A 15,839-nucleotide genomic window follows, 5' to 3' on the forward strand; every position below is an offset into this window, starting at 1 on the left:
TTGCATATTTATAAATTTTTAGCATTTCTGCATATTTCTGTCTACTATAATGATGGAAATATGCAAAATTGTCAACTGTAGTCTAAATTGAAAAGTCAAATTTTGTAAACAGAATTATCATAAAAATCGTCAATTTTGATAATAATTTGTCCACGTCTGTAATTTTACATAATCTTTTCTAAGTGGTACACTTTAATTAATTATTTCACCTGATGTAGTTTCATGTAGTCCACCACAAGGCCACTCTTATCAGGAATTAGCAGGTATAGAGGAGTCTATATTGAAGGGGTGGTTGGAGTGTACTGTGTTAAAATGGCAATATTTGTGTAGAAAAACGATTAAAATATTATACAAAATAATAGGTAGTAGCTCGGTAGGTTAAGGCGCTTGTCTGCCAATCCGGAGTTGAGCTCGGTAGCGCTTGGACTGATTAGTCTATCTGGTTGGGTTTTTTCCGAGGTTTTCCCAAATGTAAGACAAATGTCAGGTATTCTATGGCGAATCCTCGGCCTCATCTCGCCAAATATATCACTATCACCAATTCCATCGACGCTAAATAACCTCGCAGTTGATACAGCGTCGTTAAATAACCAAGTAAAAAAATAATGGGTATTAATGGACAAAATATGTAGAGAAAATATCAAAGGAAATAAACATTATTTTATATTAATAATGGGGATTTATGGACAAAATTAAATGAAAATGCCTAAAAAAGTCTGAATAAAATAAAAGATGATCTTATGAGTTGTAAGAGGCAAAAAATTAAAAAAAATGCCCTAACAAATATGTCTTAAAACACTCAGTTTATCACTTAACATATAAATACTAAAGCAGCTATGTTTCTGGCTTACTAGAAAAAAGATGCAATTTCATCAAAATCCTAGATTTACATATCAACCAGAACCTCAATCAGATGATATTCCTTACATTATACGTGAATAATTCTGTCAGAGGAAACTGTCAAATTGCAAATTAAAGAATAAGTTAAAAATAGACGTGTAATTTTTCTTTCTGTTCATAAAAATGCAAAATAAAAACATAAAAACAAATATTTCTAAAAATCATCAAACAACATTTATTAGCAGTCTTTCAGCTTTCATTTAAGACAAGATTTGTGATTCTGTGATACTCTTAGAGCAGGGTATATCATTTTCTTTATAATACGGCTTTTTTTTTTTTGCATTTTTATGTCTGTGACTGTACCGTAGAGGGTAAAAAGTGAAAATGTTGTATTTAAAAGGCTTCATACAGTACATTGATATGAAACTAGGTTAGGGAAATAGAGGCTGTACTTAAAATGGTATGAAAAAAAGAAAGAGATTTTCTATAGGTCCTTCCCCTTAAGGGTTGTTAATTCGTTATAAAAAAGTGAATCTCATAAAACGTTAATAAAAATTAGTTTTATTTCCTAAAACATTCTGCCTATTAAATAAATAAATAAATAAATTAATTAATTAATTAATTAATTAATAAGGAATAAATAAATAAATAAATAAATTAATTAATTAATAAGGAAAAAAGAACAAACGAACAACGAAAGGAAGAAGAAAAAAAGAACCAACGAAAGGAAGAAAGAAAGAAAGACAGAGAGAAAGGAAGAAAGAAAGAAAGAAAGAGAGAAAGAAAGACAGAAAGAAAGAAAAAAATGAAAGAAGGAAAGGAAGGAAGAAAGGAAGAAAGGAAGAGAGAAGGAAAGAAAGAAAGAAAGAAAGAAAAAATGAAAGAAAGAAAGGAAGGAAGAAAGGAAGAAAGGAAGAGAGAAGGAAAGAAAGAAAGAAAGAAAAAATGAAAGAAAGAAAGGAAAGAAGGAAGAAAGGAAGAAAGGAAGAAAGGAAGAAAGAAAGAGAGAAAGAGAGAAAGAAAGAAAGGAAGAAAGGAAGAATGGAAAAAGAAAGAAAGAAGGAGAGAGAGAAAGAAAGAAAAATGAAAGAAAGAAAGGAAGGAAAGAAGAAAGAAAGAAAGAAAAAATGAGAGAAAGGAAGGAAGAAAGAAAGAAAGAAAGAAAGAAAGGAAGGAAGGAAGAAAGGAAGGAAGGAAGAAAGAAAGAAAGGAAAGAAAGGAAGGAAGAAAGAAAGAAAGGAAGAAAGAAAGAAAGAAAAAATGAAAGAAAGAAAGGAAGGAAGAAAGAAAGAAAGAAAAAATGAAAGAAAGAAAGGAAGGAAGAAAGGAAGAAAGAAAGAAAGAAAGAAAGAAAAAATGAAAGAAAGGAAGGAAGAAAGAAAGAAAGAAAGGAAGAAAGAAAGAAAGAAAGAAAGGAAGGAAGAAAGAAAGAAAGAGAGAAAGAAAGAAAAAATAAAAGAAAGAAAGGAAGAGAGAAAGAAAGAAAGAAAAAATGAAAGAAAGAAAGGAGGGAAGGAAGAAAGATAGAAAGGAAGAGAGAAAGAAAGAAAAAATGAAAGAAAGAAAGGAAGGAAGAAAGAAAGAAAAAATGAAAGAAAGGAAGGAAGGAAGAAAGAAAGGAAGAAAGAAAGAAAAATGAAAGAAAGGAAGGATGGAAGAAAGAAAGAAAGGAAGGAAGAAAGAAAGAAAGAAAGAAAGAAAGGAAGAGAGAAAGAAAGAAAAATGAAAGAAAGAAAGAAAGGAAGGAAGAAACGAAAAAAGGAAGAAAGAAAGAAAGAAAGGAAGGCAGGAAGAAAGGAAGAAAGATCAATTTTTTATTTGTAGTTACTTTCTACCTTTAAAGTAATTGGTTAATTTCCATTGAAACGTTAATTGTCTAAGTATTGACTTTACTTAATAGCCTAGTTTGTAATCAATTAGTTTTCATCGAAATATTATTCCACACAGGGGCTACTTTACTTTATATTTTTAATTAGTTACTGAATTAATTAATTTTCAGCTAAATAATATTAACGCACATAAAGTCTACTTTACTTTATATTTTATACTTTTAAATTAATTACTTCATTAGTTTTCACTTAAATTAATGCACATGGGATTGTACGAAATGGAAATATAAAAATTGGAAATTTATCCTTTGAAGAGGTGGAAAAATTCAAATACCTGGGAGCAACAGTAACAACTATAAATGATACTCGAGAGGATATTAAACACAGCATTAATATGGGAAATGCCTGTTATTATTCGGTTGAGAAGCTTTTATCATCCAGTCTGCTGTCAAAAAATCTGAAAGTTAGAATTTATAAAACAGTTATATTACCGGTTGTTCTGTATGGTTGTGAAACTTGGACTCTCACTTTGAGAGAGGTACATAGGTTAAGGGTCTTTGAGAATAAGGTTCTTAGGAAAATGTTTGGGGCTAAGAGGGATGAAGTTACAGGAGAATGGAGAAAGTTACACAACACAGAACTGCACGCATTGTATTCTTCACCTGACATAATTAGGAACATAAAATCCAGACGTTTGAGATGGGCAGGGCATGTAGCACGTATGGGCGAATCCAGAAATGCATATAGAGTGTTAGTTAGGAGGCCGGAGGGGAAAAAGACCTTTAGGGAGGCCGAGACGTAGATGAGAAGATAATATTAAAATGAATTTGAGGGAGGTGGGGTATGATGACAGAGACTGGATTAATCTTGCTCAGGATAGGGACCTATGACGGGCTTATGTGAGGGCGGCAATGAACCTCCGGGTTCTTTAAAAGCCAGTTAGTAAGTAAGTAAGTAAGGATTTACTTTACTTTAAATGTTTAATTTCATATTCTTTCAACTTTAATATATTCGCATGCATTTACTTTCCCATTGTACTCACTTATTTTACAGGCAACTATAAGGAAACTTTACTGTCTTCCAACTTCAAACATGCAGGCATAACCTTGTCCTTGTATACAATATCATGTAAAAACTGTTATGTCGCCTTGACAGTATGATTAAAAATGGCTGATTTTTCTGCTTATATAATGCAGTGCGCTAGCGTGTATGTGTATCTAAAAATTAATTTGGTAATGAACCGGGTTAATCGACAACAGCAACTGTGTTAGTTCAGCTTGTGTGACTCTGTTGAAGACGTCAGTACTGCCTATAAAACCCGTCCGTGTTGTGATCAGAGTTTCTGTCCTACAATTTTGGGAATCAAGATGATGTCGAAGGTGGTTTATTTGCTAGTTGTTCTCTGTGCATTTCAAGTAAGTACTTGTTAATTCTATAGTAGAATACAGTGAAACTTCCCAATAGCGGACGCCGCCGGCGAAATATTAAATGTCCGTTATTGAGAAGTGTCCGCTATTTAGAAAATCGTTAATATGTTTAATTTATTTAATTTAATTTATTTATTTAAATTTAAATGTACAGGATAAAGAATATAATTACAAACAAACAAAAGAAATAGAAATAAAATAATACAAACAATATAAAACAGGAGATACAGTAGTATTAAAAAAAATTGAAACCGAATGAGCAGCGCTTGTGTTCGGTCGCAGTTCAGATATAATATTAATAGGCCTATAAGAGAATATAAAATAAAATAAAATAGGAAATAGAATTAAAATTACAGTTACAGAAATTATATAATACAATATTAATATAAGAGAAATATAGAAAATAAAAAAATAGTAATAAAAATAAATAAGTAAAATAATGTATATAGTACATTAAAATTTCTCATACATATTCAACACTATATTTTGTGCGAGATCGTGCGTATTTGCTTGTTTTCCGCACAGAACCAATACGCGGTAAGTGTGAAATATCACATTCAGTATTCCCAACGTAACACACACAACAATTTCCCTCTTCTTACCGCTTAAGCGCGACATTCATTTTACTACTTTAGGCTTTTAACATATTATTTTTAGAGACGTTTAACATAGTAATAATTATAAATTGGAAACTTACCACTGCAATTTCACCTAAATTGCACTGTTAATTATTGTTTTCAAATATTTGCAAAAATTAAATAAAGTCTACTACTCCACGAAACTTATTGCATTCCTGATACAAGTAACATTAAGGAAGCCGTGAAAAAATCAACAAGATTCCAGATGCCGATGTTATTACTTTAATATGTTATATAAATAATATTGTTAAAATATTAAAATGAAAAATAAATCATTACATAACCTTACCGTTTGTTTTAAGTTCGCATTTATAGACTGGGGGGAAAAAATACAGACGTATATCACGGCCTGCTGGAGTATAGTAAACACAGAAAACATTTTATAGCAACAATGTTGAAGAAAGATATTTTGGTTTTCCGAAGTTGCCGTCATTAAACAGAAACCAACATGGAGATTTCATTGCAACTATTTAGAAATTCGTCTTTCAGGTATGTAATAAACGATCTTCGCACAAAATAATGTACGATACACGAGCGGTATGTTTGTTTTCATGTTCTCGGAAATTAAAAAAGCTCAACTACGTTTCGCTTTTTCAATCTTTTCCTCGAACATGAAAACGTCAACATACCGCTCTTGTAACGCATATTACTATTACAGTACAGTACAGTACACAGTGAGATTGTTAAAGTATTCATCCAGAGAGAAATCGTACCAGTAAATGTTTTGTAAATGAAATAAACATCAGTCACTGTACCACTTAACCTTACACAAAGAAATCTAGAACTGCATTCTCAGTGAATGATTTTAAATTAACATCCTTTTTTTTTTTTTTTTCAAAATTTCACTAATCTGAGATTTTCCACATTAAACTTTGTGGCCAGCTCACGAACACTTAATTTCTCCTTCTCACTATGCTTTACAATATCCACTTTCTCTTTTAGTGACAAATGTTTACGTTTTTGTGACATTTTTTATGTGACTATACTCCCGAACACTCAACTTGACAAACTAAAAAGTACGGACTGCTCACGTACAGTATCACAACTAACAACTGTGCTGCTTACCTTCAATAAAGGACAAGAACGTTCAAATGCACGATAATGATTGTTGCAAAGAATTCCTTTAGAATTCCGTTTAATTTACAACCGTCTTTTTCTTTTTTTTTCTTTCACGCTGTCCGTTATTTGGCAGTTTTGATTGTTGTTGGGACATACATTTCAGTGTCCGCGTCCGGTATTGAGAATGTCCTCTATTTGGAAGAATTTTGTCATAAGGGCCAATGTTATTTTGCAGGGGAATTTTAAAATGTCCGCTATTGAGAGGAGTCCGCTATTGGGAAGTGTCCGTTAAGGGAAGTTTCACTGTATAATTTTTAATTGAACAATTTCCTTACTCTTCAAGAGGCTGACATCTTTGAAGACCCGTGGCTATGTACGATTTTTCAGATGGAAAATCCTAACTTAGGATCAGCACAAAATACCTTAGAACGTTCAGAATTTATCGATTTCCTAGACCAAGGTCTTCAAAATATTAGGTTGGTGCATAATTCCGTAGTGATTTTTCATAAGTTTATTAAACACATCAGATGAACATAAAAAAGAAGTTAATCATCAACAATAAATTCTCCTTCACTATTTACAACATTCTGCCAACGCTGGAGTAGTTTTTCGATACCACTCTGTAGAAATCGTGAGGTTTTGAGTTAAAGAAGTCGTCAAGCCATGTTCGGAGCGCATTTTCATCCGGAAAGGAAGTTCCTTGAAGGTTGTTCAATACAGAGCAGAAAAAGGTGAAAATCTGGAGGGCGCAAGATCAGATAAACAAGGTGAGTGCGGAATGACTTCCCGACCGAACTTCTGGATAGTGTTTTGTGTCAGGTTAGCAGAGTGCGGACGGGCGTTATCGTGGAGTAGCATTACTTCACGCAGTATTGTTGGTCCTTTTTCTTGGATTGCGTGTGCAAGATGTCTCAGTTGGTGGCAATAAATGTCGGCAGTGATGGTTAGACCTCGGGGAAGCAATTCGTAGTACAGCACACCCTGGCAGTTCCATCAGATGTATAACATCTTTCGTGGATATGCGCTGGCCTTTTGTACGGGGAGTTGCTGTTTTGTTCGCGCTCAACCATTCCTGTCATATAAACATTTATCCTAAAATCAGTATTTTCAAAGTTACATTAATTTGAAGTTGTTAGTAAAGTCCCTTTTTTTCTTTAGTTTTAAGGGTAAAAAATATTACTTACAAATAGAGAATGAACTACCGTATTTAGAACTACCATTTATTTAATTGGCTAGTGTTCTGAAGCTAAAATATGTCGTTAATTGCTTTGCACAGATTTTGTTTTTCAATTTTAACTAAAAATTACACCATTCTTACGCACTTATCACAAAAATTGTTACAAATCATACGACTTTAGGAACTTGATTCAGTTTTGTGTGTAAAATTGTAGTGTACTTTGTAAATTTCTAATGTTTTTTGTAACGCAGTTTTACTCCTGGTTGAGTGTTAGAGAAGGCCGCATGGCCTTAACTCTGGCAGGTTAAATAAATCATTATTATTATTATTATTATTATTATTATTATTATTATTATTACTATTATTATTAATTATTATTATTATTATTTACAGTTTAATTATGCATCCTAATGTACAGTCTTAAAAAACTTACAAGAGTGGAGTGATTTGTAACAATTTATTGTTGTGTTAAATGCTTAAGAAAAATGTAATTTTATGGTTTAAAATAAAAAAAAATGTACGAAGCAACTGTGGAATTTATAACACATTTTTTTAGCTCCAGAATACTAGCCAACTAAAGAAATGATACTCCTGAATAGTTCATTCTTTATCCGTAATATTCTTTTACCCTTAAAACTAAATAATAATGATATTTTACAAACAATTTCAAATTAGTGTGACTGAAAATATTGATATATATATTATTTTAATGTACCGAAGAACATATGATATTTCTATGCAGATATATTCTGCAGAGGGCGGCCACTAGAGGGAACCCAAGAGTTGGAACTTAATCTGAGATGATTCTGTCCGACGCAGGGGTGGGTATCCGGTGTGGCTTAGTGGATAAAGCATCAGCACGTAGGGCTGAAAACCCGGGTTCAAATCCCGGCGCCGAAGAGAATTTTTCTCCGTTCCATTACTCTTTCATCATATGAAAATATTGAGATTAGGACACATGTTTAAATGATACTTTTTGATCAGAATTTCTTGAAAATAAGCTCCGTAAGTTGCGGTAAATCCACTGTGAATCACTCTGTACCTATATCGTGAATCACTCTGTATATCTCGGACAATTATTTTTGGATCGTAGCAGAGAACGCAGTGGATATGAGACAGTAGGTGGTCTTCGCCCTTACTCCTTTCTGAAAGCGAAGAATTTGATCGTCCTTGAAAATCATCACCATTTTCTGTGTCTGAACTCAGAAACCTCTGCAAGGACATTAAGTAACAGTACACGAATAAAAACACTGTCTCCGATGCTTATTATTCTGTTTGTTGTTTTTAGCATGTTCAGTCCGCTGGACCGCAGAAGCGAGGCCTCATTGACGATCTGATGAACGTGGTTGGGTCACTGGAGCAAAAGATAGAGAGTGCATTGTCCACTGTTCAGGATGGGATCAACAACGCCAAACAACTGGCCTCTCAGATATTCAACTCCTTAACGCAAAACGTTCAGCAGGCTATACAGAACGCCAAAGACGAGATCAATTCAGCTGTTAACAAGGCTGTACAGGCTGGGAAAAATGTCACAGCGTGTGTTGGTGGGCAGTTTGATGCTCTCCAGAAAATCGGAGCACAAGCAGGTATAACAGTTAACAGGTCCTTGTCCTATTGCAGTGTTTAGAGCAGAGGTCTCCAAAAAGCGTATCGTCATTCGTGCTCTCGATGCTGCCCGCCGAACACAGTGTGCTGTACTGTTCTCCAATCAGGAGATAAACCGTGAAAGGAATGTGCTTACTATTGCGTCATCTATTGGAGCGAAGTAGATAGTTAATATTAGAGTTATAATGTCAGTTTAAAAATCATGCTCTCTCCTGCATATGTTATTTCCTGTATGGAGGGATTAAAAGACCAGGAGATTAAACGTGATCTAATTTTATAACTACGGTAGTATAAAAATGTGTATATCAGTGTTATTGTTTGTGCTGTGAGACTTAGCCAATAGAGATACGCATACCCACGTATGTGACCTTATGACATCTTATGACATCAACATTCATTCACAGCATCACCCCGCTCCGTTTCATTCCCTGGAGACTTTCTCGTGGTTGGAGTACAGTAAAACTAGAGAAGGGGAAGAGACTCGTACCTCAACAGATGGGAGCTGTCAGTGGGGGATCGCGGCAACGGTCTGCTTATGTTTACAAATAATAACATCAAAAGAATAAGAAATATCATACTTTTGTATATTATTTTGACATATATGAACCTGGAGCCCCGTCTGTTGCTACCGACACAAGCCTTTGCAAGTTTAACTTCTTCTGTTCTAAGGTGCCTTTCATTGCCTGGAAAAGATCTTCTCCAGTTGTATTTTGTTTGGTTGAATTTGCAATGGCTTGTGTCTATAACAACAGACGGGGCTCCAGCTTCATAGTATGTCAAAATAATATACAATAGTAATATGCGTTACAAGAGCGGTATGTTGAAATTTTCATGTTCGAGGAAAACTTTGAAAAAGCGAAACGTAGTTGAGCTTTTTTAATTTCCGAGAATTGAAACAAAACACACCGCTCTTGTATCGTACATTATTTTGTGCGAAGATCGTTTATTACATACAGTACCTGAAAGAGGAATTTCTAATTAGTTGCAATGAAATCTCCATCTTGCTTTCTGTTCAATGATGGCAAATTTGCAAAACAAAAATATCTATCTTCAACATTGTTGCTTTAAAATGTTTTCTGTGTTTACTATACTCCAGCAGGAAGTGATATACGTCTGTTTTTTTCCCCCCAGTCTATAAATGCGAACTTAAAACAAACGGTAAGGTTATGTAATGATTTATTTTTCATTTTAATATTTTAACAATATTATTTATATGACAAAATCCACAAACAATTAGGGGAAAGGCGGAAATTCTTGTTGAAGCAAGTAGAGCGATAGGGTTGGAAGTAAATCCCGAAAAGACTAAGTATATGATTATGTCTCGTGACCAGAATATTATACGAAATGTAAATATAAAAATTGGAGATTTATCCTTCGAAGAGGTGGAAAAATTCAAATATCTTGGAGCAACAGTAACAAAACTAAATGACACTCGGGAGGAAATTAAACGCAGAATAAATATGGGAAATGCCTGTTATTATTCGGTTGAGAAGCTTTTGTCATCTAGTCTTCTGTCAAAAAGTCTCAAAGTTAGAATTTATAAAACAGTTATATTACCGGTTGTTCTGCATGGTTGTGAAACTTGGACTCTCACTTTGAGAGAGGAACAGAGATTAAGGGTGTTTGAGAATAAGGTTCTTAGGAAAATATTTGGGGCTAAGAGGGATGAAGTTACACGAGAATGGAGAAAGTTACACAACGCAGAGCTGCACGCATTGTATTCTTCACCTGACATAATTAGGAACATAAAATCCAGACGTTTGAGATGGGCAGGACATGTAGCACGTATGGGCGAATCCAGAAAAGCATATAGAGTGTTAGTTGGGAGGCCGGAGGGAAAAAGACCTTTGGGGAGGCCGAGACGTAGATGGGAAGATAATATTAAAATGGATTTGAGGGAGGTAGGATATGATGGCAGAGACTGGATTAATCTTGCACAGGATAGGGACCAATGGCGGGCTTATGTGAGGGCGACAATGAACCTACGGGTTCCTTAAAAGCCAGTAAGTAAGTAAGTATTTATATGACATATTGGAGTAATAACATCGGCATCTGGAATCTTGTTGATTTTTTTACGGCTTCCTTAGTATTACTTGCATCACGAATGCAGTAACTTTAGTGGAGTTGTAGAGTTTACTTAATTTTTGCAAATATTTAAAAACAATAATTAACAGTGCAATTTAGGTGAAATTGCAGTGGTAAGTTTCCAATTTATAATTATTACTATGTTAAACGTCTCTAAAAATAATATGTTAAAAGCCTAAAGCAGTAAATGTGGCGCTTAAGCGGTAAGAAGAGGGAAAATTGTTTATGTGTGTTAGGTTGGGAATACTGAATGTGGAATTTTAGACTTTCCGTGGAAACAAAGCAAATACGCACGATCTCGCACAAACGTATATTTCTTATTCTTTTGATGTTATTATTTGTAAACTTAAGCAGACCGTTGCCGCGATCCCCCACTGATCGCTCACCTCTGTTGAGGTACGAGTCTCTCCCCCTTCTCTAGCCTTACAGCACACTGTGTTCGGCGGGCAGCATCGAGAGCACGAATGACGATACGCTTTTTGGAGACCTCTGCTGTAGATAATACACACTACACCAGATAGCTGCGTTGACTATCCTCTACCTATAGCAGGCCTACGTCATCCTGACATACCTTTCCGGCGAGCTGTTAGACGGCTCTCCCGCTCCGAAGGAGCGTCAGCGCTCGATGAGCGTCGTTTGTTCAGACCTGGCTTATTCAATATATTCGCAGCTGTAGGCCCTATTATAATTGTCCAAAATAAAGAATCAGTGTTTGCTACTACAGGCTGCCAGTATTGCATATTAATACAGAATTTTGTTTTGTATCTTTTCGCAGGACCAGACTTTCAGAACTGTATACAAGCTCAGGTAGCGAATTTGGACTACATAATGAAAGATATTGTTAATCTGAAACAACAAGAGTTGGAACTGGCTGCGGGAATTCCAAGCGGATTTGCTAGTTGTTCAATTAACCCTGTATGTATGTTCAATTATTTTACAGCTACAGCAGCTAAGTTCACTCTCTTGACGTCTTCTGTGAGCAACGATTTGGTAAAGTTTGCAAAATACACGGGAGAAATGGGGACAAAGTCGGTCCAGTGCGGAAAGGATGAGTTGACGAAAATCACTTCCCAGATTGGGAACACTGTATCGACTACCATTTCGTGCATCCAAAATGGACCTGCATCTTCTTAAATAAGATACATGTTCTGATTTATGTTCTGCTTCACAAAAAAATATATGTGTAGCACATTACTTGATAATAAATACATTACAACTTATTGAAACTAACATTTCTAATGTTATTGTCATAGTGTTAAAAAACTACTTATTTATGCAAAATGGAAATTCAGTCTACTTCTCGTGGTGTATCCCTTCCTCTTGTCCCTCCAGTCGTCCAATCCAGTGTCTTCCATGGTATTATTTACCAGTCATCCGTTTTAAATGTTTATATGAACTCAAACGTTTTCTATAATAATTATTTATTTATTTATTTAGAATTTATTTATTTATTTATTTATTTAGAATATTAACGTGCAAAACAACAGCACATGGCCAATTACAGTTTAGCACAAGATACAAAACAAAACAACAAATGATGATGAGCAGGCTTCGAGACTTTGGACCCGATACAGTAAGTTTACTGTGCATGCACTATAGGTTGTTGACTCGCTGCAGGTAGATAGAGATGTGTTGAGGTAACAACGTTGCTATTTAGAGTAGAGTACGGTAGTATGGGGAAACACACATATGTACATTCTGAAAGTAAATATGCATTACACAATGATAATGCCAAAAGAATGTGAAAAGCATTTATTCTCCTGTATTTTATAAGCATTTCTGTTTAATTATACACAGTGTTAATGGTGGAAATAAGCATGTAGCAATTTTAATTTTTTCATTTATTCTGTTGGTTGTCTTTGGGAAGTGAAGTTACAGTACCGAATTGCAATGTACTACAAGATACATTCTCAGTGTCTCAAACGTAAATCTTTTTCGTTTATCTGCCAAAGTTTGTATTGTGAAAAGCTGCGCTCTACGTCGCATGACGTGATAGGAGCAAAACGAAAAAAACCTAACATCATTGCAGTCTCTAAGAGACAGTCCTTTATTCTCGGGTGACTCTATGTCCACTAATTTGCTGTTTATGTTACACAATGTTCCATATCCGTTATTTTTACATAAAATTGATTTCCACTTCTGTTTTACACGTTCAGTAACCGGTGTACTTGGTGTCTCATTAATTCTCTGTGTCATTTTCTAAATTAATTTCAGGGCTTCCGGCATCTCTTGCTCTGACTTTTCTAACCGTGTAATAGTTTCAGACACAGTTTGTATGAAAACCAAATTATTCGTCAGAACCTTCAAATCCAGATCGTTTTCCTTTGCGTATTTGTTGGCATCCATTCTACAGTACCCCCACCCACTGTACGCTTTACCACTATACTCAGCACGCAGTTATGCGGATTTCCCACTGAACTCCTCTATTGGGTCCGAAGTCTCGAAGCGTGATGATGAGAATGAATGATAGAAAATGGCAGTGAGATGGAATACAATCAATATAATAAGGTACACGTACCAAATAACGCCACCTTAACACTTCAGTCACTTTTGCTCTGAAAATAAGTTATGTATAAACACGAAAATTATGAAATATAAACTGTAATCTTATCTTTACAAAATAGCACAATGAAAATGGATATATTATATACCGAACTAGAATTAGAACTCAAATAGGAAAACTTTGTAAACTGGCGTTATTAGGAACAGGTTGTCCAATTAACGCCACCTATTTTCTAGTAACCTATACACTTATAATTGTTAATGAATTATTTTTCCTAAGTAACACAAATTGAACTAAGCGACTAAATTTGAGTTTCTGTTAATAAAAGATACAAAATCAGTCAATACTAATGAAAGATTCTTGATGTGAAACTGAAACACCAGATGGATTAGGAAAATATGTTTTCCAGTGACTCCTTACTTAAAAAAAAATAGACAATGTGACAAAGTAGAAAGTTATTAAACACAAAAGCATTTACCTTAGCTTAATATGAATGTTTTCCATTAAGTAAAACAAAAAAATTAAGTTATGTAAAATAAAATAAAAAATAAGAGTTCGATAAGCAATTGAACCAATATCATCACTGCACATTCCGAACATTTGTAAGTTGAAAGCTTAGTGAGTTTCCTGATGTTTTCACACTGATGCTGTACTGTCAGCCTTAGTACTAACATAACCTAAAATTTTGTCTGTAGACCTTTAACACCACATGACGTTAAAGCGCTACTGAGTACTTGATAACATGACATGCCTGTTTCTCTAACATTTTCAAATTTTATATATAGCAAATACTTTTTATACATAGAAGAATGTTCAAGGATCACGAAAATATATAGTTTAATATAGTTATTATTTGCTCAACACACAAAATAAAATATTACCTCTTACCTTGATATAAGAACAGCCATTCACTATCAACACACAACAGGAAAATGATGGAATATAATGTCACTCGTAAATGTCAGCGGACAGCTAGTAACTCATTTCATCACTAGATTGCAAGCGAATGCAGGCTACAGTAGTGCACAACCGAAAACTTGTGTCGTTAACAAATTTTAATAGGGTGGCGTTAAAGGTATACATGGCGTTATTTGGCTCAGGGATCTTAGTCAACATTAATCATTGACCAAATGCAACAAAATAAATAGTACAAATAATTATTAAAATTAGTACAGTGAGATAATTAAAATAATGGCAATTAAATAAAATGAATTACAAATGAATTAATGAAATCATATAAATGAAGACTGGAATAATATAAGACACAGTGCATACAAATAATTATTAAAATTAGAGACAAATACAAATAAACAATGATGACAAAAATGAACAGATAATTAGAAAAATACATGATACAGAAAAGCTAAAAACAACACAAAAGAAGTTAAAATGAATATGAATAATATGAAGAATAGCCAAACAACAAACTATACATTAAACGGATCTGAATTATTATAATGTAAATTGGCAGTTTTCTTGCATCTGACAACTGGAGAGAGAGATTTAGGCTTATAGGTATAATTTGTTTTTTTTTTTTTTTAATCTTAAACCATTCGAAGGGGCCCGAAGGTAGATATTGCTTATGAAGGATTCACAATCAATATCACCCTTTAAGGCCTTACAAAGGAATAAGTAGTCAAGCTCAAGACGTCTAGCATAAAGGCCAGAAAAGTTAAAATATTTCATGCTCGACCATGCCGAAATGTAGTAATTATACACCTGGTAGCAGACCTTTAATGCATGTCATTAAAGTACACCTACTCATTAAACGTCAGGTCTTTCAGCCAATGACGACTCAGGTTACAACTGTTCAGCCAATGACAGGTCAGCTTTCTACCGTTATAAAACCGCAAGTATCGATTATTCTCGGATATGCAATCGAAAGAGAATTAGCGAAAAGTCACGGAGGCTGGAAATCCAATACTGTCGCAGAAGGTTATGTTCTGTTACTATAATAATTAGCGTTAATTGTAAATAATATTCAAATAAATTCAATTTGTCATCTCGTTTTTCAATGTCTAATTTAATTTCAATGTTATCTCTGTAGGTTCTTATGGCCTAGCAAGATCAATGTGGATATCTGTTCCTCGGAAAAAAATCAATACTTTCGCGTCTGCGCACATCTCACAACATACGGAACATTGCTGAAGGTCAGATACAATTAAAATTAATAATATCAAGTTAGAAATATGGTCGAGCATAAAAAGTCGTATGAAACTAGCCTATAATGGTAATTAAGAAGCTCGTATGAAAATTATGAAACGAGCTTGCGCTCGTTTCATAAATATCCGTACTCACTTCTTAATTACCTTCATTATAGGCTCGTTGCATGATGTACTATACAAGAACGCTGATAATTGAAAACAGGTAAATAATAATAACAATAATAATAATAATAATAATAATAATAATAATAATAATAATAATGACGATAACAATGACAGGGATCACAGTTTAGGCTTAGGTAGGCCTATAGGTTGAGAAAGAGAATGTTACGCGAAGTGAAAAATTACGAAACTCTGAACTACACGACGAAAGATATGAAAGTCGTCTTAATAAATATCGAAAACTTAAGCATGAGGCAATTCTCCAATTCACCATATGGTTTTCGATCAGAATTATCCACACTTGATTCACTTAATTATTTAGTGGAATCTGTTGTTACTGGTTTTGAGA

The 15,839-nt window shown here is 34.1% G+C and overlaps 1 protein-coding gene across 1 annotated transcript; it reads left to right on the plus strand.

The window, feature by feature from the left end:
* The first annotated feature begins 3,873 nt into the window (after positions 1-3,873).
* On the plus strand, positions 3,874-11,890 carry LOC138713802 (uncharacterized). The gene is made up of 3 exons (XM_069846228.1): positions 3,874-4,084; positions 8,259-8,556; positions 11,436-11,890. Exons 1-3 carry the CDS (start codon positions 4,037-4,039, stop codon positions 11,792-11,794), a joined length of 705 nt encoding a protein of 234 aa, XP_069702329.1. The 5' UTR covers positions 3,874-4,036; the 3' UTR covers positions 11,795-11,890.
* Positions 11,891-15,839: the final 3,949 nt, after the last annotated feature.

Source organism: Periplaneta americana, chromosome 14, assembly GCF_040183065.1.
Source record: "Periplaneta americana isolate PAMFEO1 chromosome 14, P.americana_PAMFEO1_priV1, whole genome shotgun sequence".
Taxonomy (NCBI): domain Eukaryota; kingdom Metazoa; phylum Arthropoda; class Insecta; order Blattodea; family Blattidae; genus Periplaneta; species Periplaneta americana.

Bases quoted from the DNA above. Each gene is read 5' to 3' on its own strand.
- LOC138713802 (XM_069846228.1), top strand. From the start codon at position 4,037: ATGATGTCGAAGGTGGTTTATTTGCTAGTTGTTCTCTGTGCATTTCAA. The intron at 4,085-8,258 runs GTAAGTACTTGT...TGTTGTTTTTAG, and splicing joins TTGTTCTCTGTGCATTTCAA to CATGTTCAGTCCGCTGGACC. The intron at 8,557-11,435 runs GTATAACAGTTA...ATCTTTTCGCAG, and splicing joins GAAAATCGGAGCACAAGCAG to GACCAGACTTTCAGAACTGT.